At 36.4% G+C, this 20,029-nt stretch overlaps 1 protein-coding gene across 1 annotated transcript in view; it reads right to left on the minus strand.

The window, feature by feature from the left end:
* Positions 1-1,243: 1,243 nt before the first annotated feature.
* LOC126203748 (serine protease gd-like) overlaps positions 1,244-20,029 on the minus strand; it is a 309,528-nt gene continuing 290,742 nt past the window's right edge. The window contains exons 8-9 of the mRNA XM_049938116.1: positions 18,952-19,108; positions 1,244-1,954 (exon numbers count right to left, since the gene is read on the minus strand). Of these exons, the coding sequence (XP_049794073.1) occupies positions 1,731-1,954; positions 18,952-19,108 (381 nt within the window). The 3' untranslated portion in view covers positions 1,244-1,730. The remainder of the gene's footprint in view (positions 1,955-18,951; positions 19,109-20,029) is intronic.

Raw genomic sequence — 20,029 nt, forward strand, 5'->3', positions numbered from 1 at the left:
ATGGTTAACGCAGGTAAGAAAAAATACTCTCGCGCGTGTGTGGGCCGCAATTGTAATTAATAACTAAAGATTTCTTGCTTTAAAGTGAACTGACTAGCCAAGGAAATTGATATGAAAAGTTTATTCCAATGTTAAATTTGTATGCTCATGTTTTTAAGATTCAGCGAGTCTAACATTCATTAACGTAACAAATAATTTGAGATTAATATTGTTAAAAAGGAGAATTTCACAAAAGCATTTAACCGTAAACCAAAATTAAATGAAATATCATTTTTATTAAGGCCCACCACGTAAGTCTGCAACAATCAAAAAATAACAACAACAACAATAATAATAATAATAATATAATATTAAATTACGACGGCCAACGGACGCGAGAAGTCCTTACATTTTCAGTTATGCTATTTCAGTAACCATCTAAATTATTAAATATTCTTGCCCATTGTTATACCATTATTGCTCAGAATCCATTTCATGTGTTATGTCCTTATTGGAGACCTCAATTGAAGAACTTGTCTTAGGAGCCACTAATTATTTCTGTCATATCACCAGCATATCTTTTCCTTTAAATGCAGGGACACCTGTGAATTTCTATGTACCCCATGTACATATTTCTTTCTTGACATGACTACCACCTGCCTTTGTGAAGTGACACTGTCAAACTGAGGGGGCCAGAAGTGAATTTTAAAGCCAATTAGTGAGCATACTACTGTTCAGCACAAAGTGCCCATCTGAAATGTTTTCTTCACATCCATTACTGTATAAATTATCCTCTTTGCAAATGTCATATTTATGTAAACTCATGCTGTCCTTCAAACATATCCTTCTGCCCCAAAAATATGTCTGATAGCTTGGGTATAACAAACCACTTCTTTTGCATCATTTCACTGTTCAATGCCTACCATATATGGTGGATTATTTTCTTCACTTTTGGAAAATTTACTGAAGTGAAGTTTGTGTTGTTACATCTGTGACTCAATATACATTCCTCTTACTGTTCTGTTTAGAAGTAATTCTAAAACTTATGAAAACTTTTCTTTTTATGTCTTGTGTCTCAACTCACTACAGTCTTTTAGTACTATTTTCTGCATCTCTTCAGACAGCTATAGGTATTTTTATTTGATTTATGAAAGCAAGTGGGAACAAGTTTACAAAAATATATTTGCTTATAATAAAATTAGAATAATACTGTCATTATGCAGCAAAATTATCATGTGCAGTCAAAAATCACATCTAAATAAAGTAATTTTATGAGGCTTTAATTTTTAAAAATCTACAAATTACATCCTGAGTTCAATGTTTTGGAGAATCTTACATAGGGGCCATAGTAAGGTTTAGCAACTAGAGGCTCAAAAAAATCTCATTTTCTTCTACACCAAATCAAATGCACATTTAGTAACCATAATAGAATTACAGGTTGGGTTCAGTTTATTAACATGTATGGCAAAGCACTATCTACAGCTTCCATCAACTTTTGTACTTTGTATGGCACACATACTTTCTTTCAAATTGCTACTGAGATCATATTCTTCCTGGAACATATACAGTGCTGAACACATCAGCCATAATCACTAATGTGTGTCATCAGTTTTCACAGCACAGCATGTAACCATAGTCATGGCTTTTGTCTTCTTGAAAATACAATAAATACAATTAAGTTTAGATACAACAGTCACTATATTCTCTTAGTTTTCAGGATCACCTGAATGTAAGAGGCAATCACATTTATGTTATGGTTGATCTCCTAGTCTCTGTGCTATTTGCAAAATCCAGTCCTGGAACTTTGCAACATCTGTGAACACAATGTATTGCCTCAAGTCACAGCTCTGTGTTTCGGGATCAAGTAGTGACAGGCTTACAATTCCACGCAGAAACCATTGTGTATCACTTCCTCGCCCTGGATCAGAGGGAAGGAAGAGACCACCTCCACTGTCACCTGAACAGGGCCCTGTATCTGTTGACAATAGAAAGTCAGAGTTCTACATTCAATATTATTGACATTATGTCAAAAAATATTAATAAATATATAAGCTTCATCACGGAGGGCAAAGAAATTGATAACAAGCTTCACATACACAGCAAAGAAATTAAAATAGCTTTTCTGTACTTTTGTATCACTCTGCCAGATGAGACCTTGCTTTTCCCCCACTGCCATAAAGGTAAACTATTAATCAGTTCTATCAGTTACTTTTATCTATATTACATAGTAAGTAAATGTTATTAGTGCCTGTTCCAGTTCAAATACCAAAGTTTTGCTTCTTGAATCATATTATTCATTATCAGTAGAATGTTCTTAGAGGAAATCATGTGCTTAGGTTAAAATCTGTTTATAACAAACACTGGATAAACTTCATTTGTTTGCAATGCTGTTTCACTTAAGGAGCTTTTTTGTGTGCCCATCCTCTGCAGCAAGCAGAGATTTATAATTAAACTGTAATTTATAATTAAATTGTAATTTATAATCATAAAACACCACTTGCAGTGCTGTATTTAATTTCTCCCAGACGCATTTTGCCTTTTTACACTTTACGGCATAATCAGTGGGAATTAGAATGATAACAGTTTTGTTGTGATATGCGATGAACTCTTTTGTAATCTACAGATATGTCTTGTTTTTATGTAAAAAAGCAATTACTTACAGTTCTTCGTGTTTTTAGTTGGCCTCTGCATTTCCTCTCATCTGGTCACTACTGGTGGTTGCACTACAGCTCTATTTACGAAACATAAGCATGTTTTTATGTTCAGAACTTTTTTCCTTCCCCCTTCCCTCTTTATCTTGTTTGCCTTTATTTTTGCGATGCAATTTCATTTTTCTGTCACTAATTACACATACTTGATTGAAAACTTTGATTTCATTATGAGTCTTGTCCTGTTTGATTTGCACATACATGTTGCCAACCTAACTAAATATATGCTGAAAATTAGTGTGTGTGTGTGTGTGTGTGTGTGCGTGTGTGTGTGTGTGTGTGGACAAGTGAGTGGAAAGGGGCTGGAGTACCATCACCAACACCTGTACCTGGTAATTTTCTTGCAGGGTTAGGTGTTTTTTTTATTTTTGATTCTAATTATTTCCACATCTCCTTTAGTGGTTGGTTTGTGATTGTGCTCTCTTAGGTGTTCTGAAAATGTGGAGTGGTTTGTGCCATCTCCCAGATCATCATATGTTCTTTGTATCTGACATCAAATGCTCTGTCTGTCTTTCCTACATATCTGCCATCACAAGTGCTACACTGTAATTGATATGATATACACCTGCAATCTAGTATATATTGCTGGCTTTTGTCAGTTTTGGGGTGTATTTTTGGATAGAAGTGTCAGTTGTGTATGTTATATTTATTCCCTGTCTTTTGAAAATGTTTGTGACTGTTTGCCAGTTTGTGTTTGTATGTGATGGTATACCATCTTGCATTTGCTGTGATTTTTTCCCGACTATTCTGTGTAGTTGTTATGGTACTGAATGAATGTGGTTGTGTTTGGTTCCACTGTGACATTAACGGTTTTCTACTTTATTTTTAATTTCGTTGTTTAACTGTGTGACTATGTTACAATTGTTCCCACTGTTTTGCAAGAAAATTACCACATACAGAAAACCAAAGTAGGAAAAGAAAACCCTGTTGAATAATCAAATACTCGTGCCAAACAACTCATTGCTTACACTAATAGACAAATTAATAGTTTAACACTACAACACAGGGCTATAATAATAATAATAATAATAATAATAATAATAATAATAATAATACTCATTGGAAAGCCCCTGGAAAAGATAAAATAGCAAATTTCTGGCTAAAGAAGTTCACCTCAACACATTCACATCTAACTAAATTATTTAACAGTTACATTGCAGACCCATACACATTCCCTGATACACTTACACAAGGAATAACTTATCTGAGACCTAAAGATCAAGCAGACACAGCAAATCCAGCTAAATATCGCCCCATAACATGCCTACCAACAATATACAAAATATTAACTTCAGTCATTACACAGAAATTATTGACACATACAACACAGAACAAAATTATAAATGAAGAACAAAAAGGCTGTTGCAAAGGAGAGGTGACATATCAAGCTAAAACTAAACAAAGGTCGCTACACTACGCATACATTGATTACCAAAATGCTATTGATAGTGTACCCCACTCATGGTTACTACAAATATTGGAAATATACAAAGTAGATCCTAAATTGATACAGTTCCTAAACATAGTAATGCAAAATTGGAAAACCACACTTAATATCCAAACACATTCAAATAATATCACATCACAGCCAATACAGATTAAGCGTGGAATATACCAAGGAGATTCATTAAGTCCTTTCTGGTTCTGCCTTGCTATGAACCCACTATCCAACATGTAAATAATACAAATTATGGATACAATATTACTGGAACATACCCACACAAAATCACACATTTGCTATACATGGATGATCTAAAACTACTGGCAGCAACAAATCAACCAATTACTAAAGATAACAGAAGTATTCAGCAATGATATAAATATGGCTTTTGGAACAGACAAATGTAAGAAAAATAGCATAGTCAAGGGAAAACACGCTAAACAAGAGATTACATAATGGATAACCACAGCGACCGCATAGAAGCAATGGAAAAAACAGATGCCTATAAATATCTAGGATACAGACAAAAAATAGGAATAGATAATACAAATATTAAAGAAGAACTAAAAGAAAAATATAGACAAAGACTAACAAAAATACTGAAAACAGAATTGACAGCAAGAAACAAGACAAAAGCTATAAATACTTATGCCATACCAATATTGACCTACTCATTTGGAGTAGTGAAATGGAGTAACACAGACCTAGAAGCACTCAATACACTTACACGATCACAATGCCACAAATCTAGAATACATCACATACATTCAGCAACAGAAAGATTCACATTAAGCAGAAAGGAAGGAGGAAGGGGATTTATCGACATAAAAAACCTACATTGTGGACAGGTAGGCAATTTAAGAAAATTCTTTATAGAACGAGCAGAAACTAGCAAAATACACAAGGCAATCACTCATATAAATATATCGGCTACACCATTGCAATTTCATAACCACTTCTACAACCCTTTAGATCACACATCATCAACAGATACGAAGAAAGTAAATTGGAAAAAGAAAACACTACATGGTAAGCACCCGTATCATCTAACACAGCCACACATTGATCAAGAGGCATCCAACACATGGCTAACAAAAGGCAATATATACAGTTAGACGGAAGGATTCACGATTGCAATACAGGATCAGACAATAAACACCAGATATTACAGCAAGCATATTATTAAAGATCCCAATGCCACAACAGATAAATGCAGACTTTGCAAACAACAAACAGAAACAGTTGATCACATCACAAGCAGATGTACAATACTAGCAAATACAGAATACCCCAGAAGACATGACAATGTAGCAAAAAATAATACAACAACAACTTGCCATACAACATAAACTTATAAAACAACACGTTCCCACATACAAGTATGCACCACAAAATGTACTGAAGAATGATGAACACAAATTATACTGGAACAGAACCATTATAACAGATAAAACAACACCACATAACAAACCTGACATCATACTCACCAATAAAAAGAAGAAATTAACACAACTAATCGAAATATCCATACCCAATACAACAAATGTACAGAAGAAAACAGGAGAAAAAATTGAAAAATACATCCAACTGGCTGAGGAAGTCAAGTATATGTGGCACCAGGATAAAGTTGACATTGTACCGATTATACTATCAACTACAGGAGTCATACCACACAATATCCACCAGTACATCAACGCAATACAGCTACATCCAAACTTATATATACAACTACAGAAATCTGTAATTATTGATACTTGTTCAATTAACCGAAAGTTCCTAAATCCAATGTAACATATACCGTACAGTTAAAAGGAAGTCACGCTTGATCAAGGCCCGCATCACTTTCCATTTTTAACTAGACATAATGTCTGAGACAGGGAAGAGAAATAATAATAATAATAATAATAATAATAATAATAATAACCGACCCTCTTTTCATTCAATTGTCCATGAATCTCTCAACAAAACATTTAAACCAAAACTCGAATCGGCTGAACACCAAAACTTTCAACCATTCTCTGACCAGCTGTTACATATTCAGCATTCTAACAACTCACCCTGTATAACCAAATACCCCCCACAAAAAAATAAAATTAGAATAAATAAAAATAAACAATAAAAAATAAATAAAAAAAAACACACATTCTCACACATAAAAGAAAAATGAACTATGTTAGTTTCCAGCATATACTATTTAGGCTGGCAACATTTATGTAAAAAAAAAAAAAAAAAAAAACGGGATGAGACCCATAGTAAACAAAGTAGTTACACCTCAAAATCACAGTTTTTGGTCAAATATCTGTAATTAGTGACAGAAGACTGATAGTACATCACAACTGTAAGGGCAGCAAGATGAAAAGTGTGAATAAACAAGTTTGGAATATAAAAACATGCTTACATTTCGTAAATATAGCTGTAGCATGACCTCCAGCATGCGACCAAATGAGAGGAAACACAGATGCCAACCAAAAATGTGAAGAACTGTCAGTAATCACTTATTTACATGAAAATGAGATGTGAACTGTTTCCTAATCAACATATAACACATATGAAAATAAAACTGTTATCATTCCAGATCCCACTGATGATATGCCTCAAAGTGAAAAACAGCGAAATGTGTATGGGAGAAATAAAATCCAGTGCAGCACAAGAAGGCATTTTTTTATTTACAAAACAAATATTTTTACTTCACTTATGGCTAAGTATTGGAGAACTTTGCATTTATCTACAATTAAAAATGCAGGTTTGATTTTGATTAAGTTTACAACATGTTATTCAGTGTTAAAAGTTATGGCCACTAGGTGTAATTTGCTTACACTTATCTAGGAGTATAAACAGAACTGTAACAGGCCCCTAATATGTAGAAATGCGTATACCTGTGCAATTATTTACAATAGCATGACCATGTTGACAAATGTGCTTGGTGCCACAGGTTATTTAACAGATTGGGATTGATGTGTGTAAGTTGTGAACTGAGTTTAAGTGGACGAAGTACAGTGGGTCAGAAGAAGGAATTCTCGGTTAAGCTTTCCCGTTGATATATAGCATATGTTCAAATAGTAGAAAACTACAGAACAAGAGGTGAAGCACATGAATTGAAAACTGAATTAGAGCAACTTTGGGTAGGAGTGGAGGAATGGAAGAACAGATGTGGGAAAATGTAAAGAGGAAAATGGTGAAAAGCAAGCACAAAAACATATGTAGCATCTAGCCTGTTTAAGGGGAGCCACCTCATGTTCAGCTATGGGCAGAAATATGGCACAGCAGACCATTAATACAAATTTAAGGGATGTGTTGGAAAATGAGCGCACGCACACAAAAAGATATGTCTTGGTGCTAGGTAGCTGTCATGAGAAAGACACAGGCAAAAAGCACTAAGAAAAACTAGGGTCTATGCACCTGGTCAAAAACATTTTAGAAACTAGTTCTAACTTTGGCCTAGTAATAGAGGATATTGAGGCACTGATTAGGGATTTGAGTACAGAGGTCCAGGTATCTATAGTTGGTGTAGAATAGAGAATAATTTTTTACAAGTGATCTAGGTGCTTGACTACACTGAGGTAATGCAGTGACATGATAAATCCTGGATTCACAAAGCTGTCAGACAAGTTAACCAGAAACTGACTGGTAACAGCTCACTTTGGTGCTGCCCCGGCTAGGAACATGATCTACACCTTAACAGGAGGGGGGAAAGATAAGATTATTTGAACTGATAGCTGAAAATATAACAGTGGCCACTGTCACTAATGGTAGAATTCCTGTGATTACAGTTGAGGGGTAAGCTTTATTTAGCCTAAAGACCAGACCGTTTTAAAAGAGGTCCAAATAACTGTAGTGTCACACAGAAAAGAAACTAATTTAAATAAACCTACGGTCATGCATCAGAATATTAGATGACTACGGAAAAGTCAATGAATTTTTTATCTGTTTAGAAATGTCAAAAGGATTTTATGTACCATATCTGCCTGAGCACCATGTAAATACAGCAACCTCTATGTTAAATGCATAGTACTATAAATTATGCAACCAATTTCTGCAGGGGACATACAGAGAAAGGAGGAATCGACATGTACATTAAAAATAATATCAAACATATATCTATTTAAGATTATAGTTTCTGCCTAGAACAAAAATTGGACACCTGTGATTTTGAATTGCTGCTACTGGAAAAATTGTGTGTAGTAGTTACAATATGCAGATACCAACTGGGGCACCTTCAAAAAACTAGAACTTTCCTACTTTCTTAGTACAAAATTTAATATACTTATAAATAGTTTGTCAATCTTTAACAGAGCCTGTTCCCTGCTTTCCCATGAAAACAATTAACTATGGCAGTAATAACACACAAAAAGTCTTGGATTAAAAAAGTCAATATCATGTACACGGAAAACTAAATTATACGAGATGTGTGGGAAAAACAAAGATGTAGGATTCATTTCATATTACCAGAAATGCTGTGCTATCTTAAGGAAAGTATTTAGAATATTCTGTATATAATGTCTGAAATTAGTAAGTAATATAATACAATTAAATCAATATGGGTAACAATGGAAACAAAAATCAGAAAACCAGTTAAATGTGAGAACTTAATTACTATAGAACACAGCTAAATAAAAAATTATAGCAGTCTGGCATTCAATGTATCTAATATTCACTTCCTGGGAATACCTCAGATGACACCCATAAACAGTTCAAGGGATAAAGCAGTAGAATACATGCAGGGAGCAAAACCACATACATATGGCCAAATCACAATTACCTCATACTCTGCCAAAGGAATCAGGAATGTAAAAAAACTCCCTCAAAATCAAAAATCTCTCATGGAATTGATAGTATACTAAGTAAAATCCTTTTCTTCATATATGTGAAAGATAGTTAGTCATAAATGCAATGCATCATTATCACTGGAGATATTTTTTCAGATGACTGAACTAAGCTACTGCCAGATTCCTTTACAAGAAAGGTAATAAGATAGGTGGTACTTTTGGCTTCTCTAAGGTTCTAAAGGGTTACAAATGCAAGACTAACAACACACCTCACTCAAATTAGACAATTAGCTAGCTCAATTTGGATTTCACAAATGTCTCATTTCTGTAACTCATCTAATGCCTTTGATTGTGTAGTTCACAGTATCCTCCTAGAGGGGCTCAGTTATTATGGTATTAGGAATCTTGGTGGTAACTACTTTTCAAAAGAATACAGACTCTAACATTTAAAAACTAAGGAAATCTACACTATGAAACAGCATTTTCAGAATGGGGAATAAACACTACTGTTGTATCAGAGATCAATACTGGGTCTGCTCTTGTCCTTGCTGCAGATGGAGAAACTTTCAACACTTCAAAATATAGTTAATACTTTCTTGGTAATTACTAACTGGTTCTTTGCAAATTCTGCAAGTGGACTGTCACTGAACTCTGACAAAAAACAATGCAATCAATTCAGTACTACACAAGGCCTGATCACACGTTTAGAAATAATAAATGATATTAACTGAAATGGAAAATCTTAATTCTTAGGTGTTTATACCGATAAAAATAGAAAGCCACATGTTACAGATCGTCTTAAAAATCTGAGGTCTGTAACTATTGCATTACAGATTGTATCAGATTTTGAGGACAGACTTATTTATGTTGTTTTAATTCACCAAAATCCCTTGTTGCTGGAGTCCTCTGTCTAAAGACTTGCTTGATGCAGCACTCAGCAAGAGTTTCTGCTGGAAGCCACTTCATTTCTGATTACCTACTTCATCCGACACCCATTTGAGCCAACTCAACTCCAATAAGGTCTTATTCTTCCTCAACGAATTTTACCTATCACGCTTCCCTCCGTAACCAAACTGACTACTCCCTGATGCTTCAGAATGTGCCCTGACAACTGATTCTTTCTTTCATTGTGTAGCGTAAATTTCTTCTTCCCCCAATTCAATTCATTACCTCTTCATTAATTACCCAATCTAATGTTCAAAACTATTCTGTAACACCACATATCAAAAGACTATTCCCTTCTTGTCTGAACTGCTTTTTGTCCACATTTCAGTCCTGCACAAAGCTACACTCCGGACAAATACCTTCAGAAAACACATTTTCTCTTTTTCAGGAGTGCATTTCTTGTTATTGCCAGTCTGCACTTTATATCTTCTCTATTTGCTGCTCAAATAGCAAAACTCATTAGTTACTTCCAATGTCTCACTTCTTAATCTAATTCCCTCAGATTGACCTAATTTAATCCTACTGTATTGTTATTCTTATTTTACTTTTTTATGTTCATTTTATAGCCTCTTTTCAGACAATATCCATTCCATTGAAATGATCTTCCAAGTTCTTTGCAATCCCTGACTTATTTACAATGTCATGAGCAAACTTAATATTTTTTTATTTCTTCTCATCAAACTTTAATTTCTTTTCAACTTTCTCCTTAGTTTCCTTTACTGCTTGTTCAGTATACAAACTGAAGAAAATAAGGAATAGGCCACCACCTTGTCTCACTCCCTGTGCAACCATTGCTTCCTTCTCATGTCTTTCAACTCTTGCAACATCCATCTGGTTTCTATACATGTTGTAGATAACTTGTCACTCTCCATTTTATCCCATTGTCCTTCAGGGGATTGCCATGGGGGAAGTGACAAAGAGAAAAGGGTGCAGTAACCAATAATAAAAAGGTAACATTCCACGTGTCAGAGTACAGAACATCAGAAATCTGAATATATCAGGGAAGATAAAAAATATGAAAAGGTAAATATGAAGACTCAATCTGTATATAGTGGTAGTCAGCAAAGTGAAATGGGAAGGAGATAATGATTTCTGGCCAGATGAATGTAGAGAATATCAACAGAAGTAGAAAATGGTATAAAGGGAGTAAAGTTACTTGTGAATAGGACAGAAGGTCAGAGAGAGTTACTGTGAACAGTTAGTGATAGGGTCCATTTTATCAGGATTAAGAGCAAACCAGTATCGACAACAACAGTTCAGGTACTTATACCAATGTCACAAGCAAGAGAGGGAGGAAATGCATGACGATACTGTAAGGGAAATTCAGATGTAAAGCTTGACGACAACCTAATAATAATGATGCGTCTGTCTTGGTAGCTCTGTGGTCAGCATGGTGGATTGCTAACCTGATAGGCCTGGGTTCGATTCCTGGCCGGGTGAGAGATTTTCTCCACTCGGGAACTGGGTGGAGAGTTGTACCCACATTCATATCATAACAACTGACATTCCACTCTTGCGAGGGCAGTATGGGCAAAATCCAAAAGCCAATAAAAAATAAATAAAAACAAAAATAACCAGGAATGAACTGAAGATGGTGTTACAGGAGAATATGGGCTAGTTAGTAAAAATGAGAGAAGAGAAAGTAATTGAATTCTGCAATAAATTGCAGCTGGTAATGGTGAATTCACTATTTCAAAAAATAGTGGAAGGAGGTATATTTGGAAAAGGCCTGGAGATACAGGATGATACCTGTCGAATTACAGCACAATGAGACAGATTCCGAAGTCAGATAATGGATTGTAAGGCATATGCAGAAAGAGAGACAGACTCAGGCCGCAATTCAGTGATGTGGAAGAGTATGCTGAAGTTTAAGACAATTGCCAGGAAGGAGGAATATGGAAAGAAGTGGGATACTGAAGTACTGAAGAATAATATTGCCCCTTTGAAATTCTATACTGCAATACTGAATACCACAGTAAGCAATTCAGTTGAAGAGCACTTACCACTAAAAAGAGTGATCACATAAGAGGGACAGATAAATACAGGTACAAGAAAGTAGATAGGTACGTGCAAGAAAGAAGATAGGTACGTGCAGATGATTGACAAAAGAAGACAGTAAAAAAATACCCAGAAAAAAATGAACAGGAATACAGCAATACAAGTATAAGCTAGAAGTAAATGTCTGCAGGAAAAATTCAAAGAAATAAAAAAAGAAATAGTCACTGGAAGAACAGATTCAGTATGTAGAGAAGTCAAACCAAAGTTTGGCGAAGTTAAGAGCAAGAGTGTCAACATTAAGAGTGGAGGGGGGATTCTGCTGTTCAATGTGCGGGACAGAGTGGAAATATTTCATTGAAGTCTCTACAAGAGAGGAACTGTCTTCCGACATGATAGAAGAAGCAGCACAGTGAATACAGTACTACAGTCAGAGTATGAAAGACTTGTCATCGAATAAGCTAGAAGGCTTAGATAAAATTTCTTCATAAGTTCTAAAATCATTGGGGGAATTGCAATCAAATGGCCATTCAAACTGATATGTAGAATCAATTAAGACTGGAGACGTTACATCAGACTTCTGAAAAATGTCATCCACACAGTTCTGAAGATAGCAAAGACCAATAAATGCAAGCATTAAAGCATGATCGGCTTAACAACTCATAAATCCAAGTTACTGACTAGAATAATATGTAGAAGCATGGGAAAGAAAACTGAGGATACCTTCAGCGACCATCACTATGGCTTTAGGAAATGTAAAGGCACCAGAGAATCGGTAGTGACTCTGCCCATGTTTAATGGTGCAAGATGTTCAAACAACAATGTCCAGGATGGAAGAGCAACAATATTATTAGAAGTATAGATTGCTACCCATCATATAGAGGAGACAATGAGTAGCAGCTAAATACAACAGAAAGACTGCTATACTTTCAGCTTTTGGTTGGCCACCCCACCCCACACCCTTTCTTCTAGTTCAGGAGAAGGTGCAAGATGTTTGAACAAGATCAATAAGAATGTAAGACAAGGATACAGCTTTTTGCCTTACTGTTCAGTTTTCCCTTACTGTTCAGTCTGTTCAGAGACAATATGACAAGATAAAAGAGAGGCTCAGGAATGGGATTAAAATTCAGGGTGAAAGAATATTAACCTAAGATTCGCTGAAGGCATTGCTATTGCCAGTGAGAGTGAGGAAGCATTACAGTGCACTTAATAAAATGAACAGACTAATGAGCACACAATTTGGATTGATATTAAACCAAATAATGAGGAAAGTAATGAGAAGTAGCCAAAATGAGAAGAGCGAGAAACTTATCAGAATTGGGGATTACGAAGTAGAGGAAGTTATGGAATTCTGCTACCTAGGCAGAAAATAAAACATGGACAGAGCTAAGATGACATAAAAAGGAGATATCAAAGGCAAACATGGCATTACTTTTTAAAAAAATGCCAGTGTCGAACACTTACCGTAATTGTTGAAGAAATTTCTAAACTTTACATTTGGAGCACAGTATTGTGTGGAAGTGAATCATGGACTGTGGGAAAACTGTTTAGAAGAGAAATGAAGCATCCAAGTGATGCTATAGAATGATTTTGAAAATTAGGTGGATGATAAAGTATGAAATTAGAAGATTAACCATAGATTCGATGAGGAAAGGGATGTGTGAAAAACACTGGTGATAAGAAGGGACAAGATGATAAAACATGTCTCAACACATTGGGAACATCTCTCGTAATACTTTCAAGAACATTCTCCAAGTCTACAAATGCAGGGCACTTAGGTTTGGCTCTCTTCAGTCTGTCTTTTAAATTACATTTAGTGTCAGTATTTCCACACGTGTTCCTACATTTCTCCAGAACCCAAAGTGAACTTCCCTGTGAGTCAGCTTCTACCAGTCTCTGCATTCTTCTGCAATAACTGGCATCAGTGTTTTGAAACCATGGAGTCTTCAGCTGATGGTCGTTGCGTAATATTTACATTGTCAGCACCTTTGAAATTGGAATAATTTCCTTCCTTATTAAGCCTGAAGGTATTTAAAGAGCCTCGTTATCTTGGATAATGGATGGAATTGTTTTGTTGTGGTATGTTCTTCAGAGGACCTCAATAATTCTGAGGGAATGTTGCCTACTCCAAGGACCTTATTTCAGCTTTGGTCTTTTAGTGCACTGTCAAATTATTGTTGCTGTGTCATACCTTCTATCTCATCCATATTTACTTCCTCTTCCCTTTTCATGAAACTGTCTTCAAGTTTGTTACCTTTGTATAGCCCTTCTGTATATTCCTTCCACTTTTCAGTTTTCCACTCTCTACTTAGTATTTACTTATCATCCACATTTTTTATATTTATACAGCTGTTTTTCTTTTCTCCAAATATTTCTTTAGATATATCTTTCCCCATAGTCACATATGCTTCAACAGCAAACTAATGTCTTATGGAGTTATTTTGTGAAATAAATTGTCACTGAGGAAAAACGTGTTTGTTGCATAGACGTTTATAATCAGTTTCAGATGAATTACCCACTCTAGCATTTCTTGTAGACAGTTCTTTAAACACTTGGGCAACCTGATAACAACAGCCTTACCATAAGTTTACTTCCTTGTGAAGTTTGTTAACAATTAATCATAGTTCGAAAAGTACAGTAACATACGAGGGCGGTTCAGAAAGTAACCTCCGATTGGTCACAGTGCGGGTTGTGGGGGGGAGTAGCGACGCCATCTGTGCGTTCACGCACTCAACAGGTCAGTCGGCATCAAGCCGTGGTCGAGTGAACGTCGTACCTGCGCTAGTTTAGTTTTTGTGGCAGTTTGAAATGTGTGCTGCAATAGAAAACCCCGCCAAATGTGAAGTGCGTGCTGTCATAAGGTTTTTTACAGCCAAAGGATATTCTGCAGCAGCTATTCATCGTGAGCTTTGTGCCGTGTACGGACCAAGAGTTTTGAGTGAAGGAGTTGTCCGTGAATGGGTATGTTTATTTAAAAGTGGACGAGAAAACGTTCATGATGAAGAGAGGAGTGGTAGACCATCATTGGTGACTGACGAACTCGTTGATGCAAAAGTTCGTGAAAATCGACGTTTCTCAATGTCGCAGTTGTCTACTGGTTTTCCACAGATTTCTAAGACACTCTTGTACGAGATAGTGACAGCAAGATTGGCTCCAGGCACAAGCGGGTGATTTTTATGCAGAAGGAATTTCAAAGCTTGTGAAGAGATACGATAAGTGCCTCAATCGCTATGGAGACTATGTAGAAAAATAGTGCAAAGATGTAGTTGTAAGATGTATATATTAAAATATTTTTATTTAACTTGGTGTATTTTTTTAAATCAACCGGAGGTTACTTTCTGAACGGCCCTCGTACATAAATGTAACACTTTAAGGAGAAGTGACTTACATTAACTATTTGCGGCCTTAGTGTGGCACAGAAAGCATTTAAGTATTCTGTCAAAAAAACTTTTGACCACCCCAATGCAATGATGTACAAGGGAGAGCTGCTGCTAAGTTCTTGGCTTTTCCTAGTTAAAACTGACATAGAATAATGCTGATGTTTTGATTGTACTTTGTTCCTTGCATTATGTGTGACAGTAATTGCACAGCAGTAACATTGGTTTTTATTTTCCTGTGCATGTTTTATCTGAACATGGCACAAGAAAATAGATATTAACAGTGAAAAAGAGTTGTGCTGTGATTACTTGTCTTTTTTTTAGAAGGGAACCAGCCGAATAAATTTATGATGCTGATACACTGCGTGGTAACTGCCCACCCTACTCCACAATCAAAAATTATGTCCCTGCATTTAAAATAGGGCATTTCAGCACTGAAGATGAAGATGTTCTGGAAGGCCAACTCCAGTCACAGTTCTGGAAACTACGGATGCTGTTCACGCCACAATCCTGGATGATCAGAGGGAAACTACTAAAAAGATAGCGGAGACTCTAGGCATATCCTAAGAACATGTGGGTAATATTGTTCATAAGATTTTCAATATGAGAAAGCTCATGGACAAATAGATTCCAAAATGGGTCAAAAGCAGACCAAAAGCATGAACAAGTGGTTGCTTCATAGTCCATGTTGGTCCAATTTCACCACGATCTGTGGGAGTTTTGGACTGTCTCACCATCGTGGAACAAACATGGTTATACACTTATGATTCAGAGACCAAGAATAGTCTAAGAATGGAGGCACAGTGGTTCTCAATGTCCCAAGAATTTTAAGACACAAAGATCAGCAGACAAGTTTCTTGCAACCATCTTTCGGGATAAAGATGGAATCCTAGTTATTGACTGCTTAAAACATGACGAAACAATCATCGCAAGGTACTATACTGAACTTCCAACAAACTGAAGCAGTAACTGGTCTATAAACATTGAGAAAAGTAACCCATTTTTGCAACACAATGTCCCTCCTCACAAAGTGTCCGGCCCCGGTAGCTGAGTGGTCAGCGTGACGGAATGTCAATCCTAACGTCCCGGGTTCGATTCCCGGCTGGCTCTGAGCACTATGGGACTCAACTGCTGAGGTCATTAGTCCCCTAGAACTTAGAACTAATTAAACCTAACTAACCTAAGGACATCACAAACATCCATGCCCGAGGCAGGATTCGAACCTGCGACCGTAGCGGTCTTGCGGTTCCAGACTGCAGCGCCTTTAACCGCACGGCCACTTCGGCGATTCCCGGCTGGGTCGGAGATTTTCTCCGCTCAGGGACTGGGTGTTGTGTTGTCCTAATCATTATCATTTCATCCCCATCGACACGCAGGTCGCCGAAGTGGAGTCAAATCGAAAGATCTGCACTAGGCGAACGGTCTACCCGACGGGAGGCCCTAGCCACACGACATTTCATTTCCTCACAAGGTTACCATCACATAGCAAAAACTAACAGATCATTAGTTTTAAATCAAACATCCACGCTATTCATGCTCCTATGGTTTAATACACAATAATATTAAAAAAAATGGTTCAAATGGCTCTGAACACTATGGGACTCAACTGCTGTGGTCATAAGTCCCCTAGAACTTAGAACTACTTAAACCTAACTAACCTAAGGACAGCACACAACACCCAGCCATCACGAGGCAGAGAAAATCCCTGACCCCGCCGGGAATCGAACCCGGGAACCCGGGCGTGGGAAGCGAGAACGCTACCGCACGACCACGAGATGCGGGCTACACAATAATATTACATTCAAACACAAACTGAAAGACAATTCCTCCTATAGTGCAGAAGAATTTCTGAAGGTGTAATGATATTAGTTTTCTTTTTAATATTACAGAAAATTTAATTGAGGATACAATATTTGTTGCTGTCCACTGTGGCTGTGTTTGAGGAAAGTGATCTGTCAAACTATTCAAATTGATAAAATTTTATATCGCAAAAAAAATGCTTTTTGAAGCTTTCACAGGCTTCATTTTGTTTTCATCATTAAACTGAGAAATAAAAACATGTTATGATAATTACATAACATTGTCAGCTGCACTGGAGGTGATCTCAGAATAACATGGTTGTTCTCATTACAGAAGTTCATTCACCCAGACTGTACAAAAATACAGTGATGACCAGTTTCAGCGAAATTAAATTGCCATCATTAGATCATTTGTATAGAAAAAAAATTTTACAGGGTGTAATGGAACTGACAAATAGACGTAATTTTATTTTATGATACACTAATAGACGTCACTGTATTTTATTATACACTAAAGTCGTGTTATAAAAGCTTTTGCTTAAGATAATACTAAGTTAGGTGTTGCGATCAATAATCGATATTGGAATTGTATGTTCTTTGTAGCTTATGACCGTGATCTTTGGTCTACTACGGGTCTTCGGCCACTTGTGTGTTGGCCGCGGTTGAGTGTAGTTGTGCATATAGTTCTTGCAATAAATGTGTTTGATACAAAGAAACCGTGGAATACTGCGTCATTTTTCGATAGTCCAGTAATAATTAAAAAACCCGCACCTGTTCTTGGACCCAAAGCAACCAAGGAATCAACGCCTAGACAACAAGAAGCCACAAGGACAACGCAGACACAGCAGCATCAACAAAGGAGACATCATGGCCAGCTCTACTAAATTCCTTTACAGCCAATAGCCACACCGTAACGGTGTCCTTATGGAGTTAACTTTTCCTGAGAAGTAGAGCCGGTTCGTGACAAGGGCCAATCCATTTTGTCGACTGTTCACATTTGGACCCAACTTCTAGAGAAATAATACACCTCTTGTCATAAAAATAAGAGACAAGTTCTGTTAACAGTACACAATAATTACAAATAAAATACATATGACATTTATATAATACCTTCATGTTACGTCAACAAGGACAAGATTTTATAAACATCTTTTATATTTTATTTGTCACTACTGTGCACTGTTCACACAGCCATTCTCTTACTGTATGAGAGACGGTACTGTGGAATGATATGTCAAAATATTAGAAAAAGAGGTTAAAACAGTGCACACGTAATTATGTTAGTTTCCCATTCAGTAACAAAACAAAAACACATTAAAAATCCAAAACAAAAATCTCACTCCCAAGGCAAGGAGGTTGCAGTGACAGTGCCATAGTATGCAGTACTCTTACACATGAAAGCCAAGAAGTGTGAAAGTGTGTGATAGGTTTATTAGGACATATGTTTGCAGTCTGACAATAGATCAGCAAAGTTTGTGAGAATTTAATGGTGAACAACACTGAATTTGAATTAGTGTAGTGAGTGATTTAATTTCTGGATACGTACCTGTATGTGTTTAGAAGTTTAGCTAGCAACACATTCCATCTCTTATATTTTTGATCTAATAGTTAATGTATTTCATTCATAGTGAAATAAAGAAAAATGTGTTTACTTGGTGCCATTTGCTATTTATGCTATTCATATATTATGAAGAGAAGAAGACAGAAAGAGGATGCAACACACAGCACTGAAAATCATATTTAACATTACAGTTACTATGTTTTAGGATGTAAGGGTGCAATCAGCTGCTGCAGTTCATCCATCTTAAGATTACACATTACTTCATTTGCGTTTGTTACTTGCTTATACATTAATGAGCCAATTTAGCAGGTATCAGTGCTTGTACTACTCTGTTCTTATATATTTTTACCACAATTTCTAAGTCTGCTAGTAACACTAACCATTCCGAAATCCTCCACAGAATGTCCGCTCAGAGGTGATGAGGGCAAAATCCTTCCGACTGTTTATGCAGTCTTCTCTGGACACAACAGGAACATTTGTCTTGCGTGGAAAATCAGTCACTCTGTTGCCATGCTCATCCCGGCCCCAACCAACAACCTAATTTAACATTACAAGGTTGTGCTAGAAGACAGTTGCATAGGTAACATTTTTTTAACAATAAAACAGAATTCTGAAAACAAAACATTAGACCGAAAACGTAATAATTAAGTTACAAATTATGGATGTTCTCAACCCGTAGGTTGGATTGCTTTACTAGGCATGATGCCATTAGTGGTGGTATGCCCTTGCCATCCTCCAATATTTATTTATCACCATACATTAAAAGCTTAGCTACCTATGAAGTTCATTGTAGGAGCAACCTAGACAATTTATTGGTGGCCAGCATCTATCCATTGACAAGTTTCTGCATACGACAAATTAATGTCTATATAAGGGTCAGTCAAATGAAAATGAGAGACGAAAAGAAAGTAAGTAAACTTTATTACTTCAAATGTTATCACAATAACTGTCAATTTATCCCATTGTCTGACAGCGATCAATGCCTTCATGGACTTTGTGACTACCTACAGAACCATGATGGTACCCAGATGTGCACCTCTTCATCTGAAGAAAATTAATTAATGGCCACAAATGTTGTTCTTCGGAGCTGCAAAAATATGGAAATTATATGAGGAGAGAGTGGCACTGCTCAGAGGATGTGTAGGGGCTTCCCAGCAATACTTCTACAGAGCAGTCAAAACAGCTGTCACACCGGCTATAGCAAAGTCGTGATCACTTATTTCTCTGACTGCAAGGGCCCACTGCTCATTGGCTTTCTGAAACAGTACTGTAACTAGTGCAAAGCACTGCATAGACACCTCACAAAACTTGAAGCATGTGCCCTGAAGTCCAAACACCCAGCAATGTTGATGAATGGCATTCTGTTGCAGGATAATGCCTGCACACATTTTGACAAAGTTGTTTTCATTTGTCTGCCCCTTACATTATTAATACAAAACAACCTGTTACATAAAACGT

Source organism: Schistocerca nitens, chromosome 9 (genome assembly GCF_023898315.1).
Source record: "Schistocerca nitens isolate TAMUIC-IGC-003100 chromosome 9, iqSchNite1.1, whole genome shotgun sequence".
In the NCBI taxonomy this organism is placed as follows: domain Eukaryota; kingdom Metazoa; phylum Arthropoda; class Insecta; order Orthoptera; family Acrididae; genus Schistocerca; species Schistocerca nitens.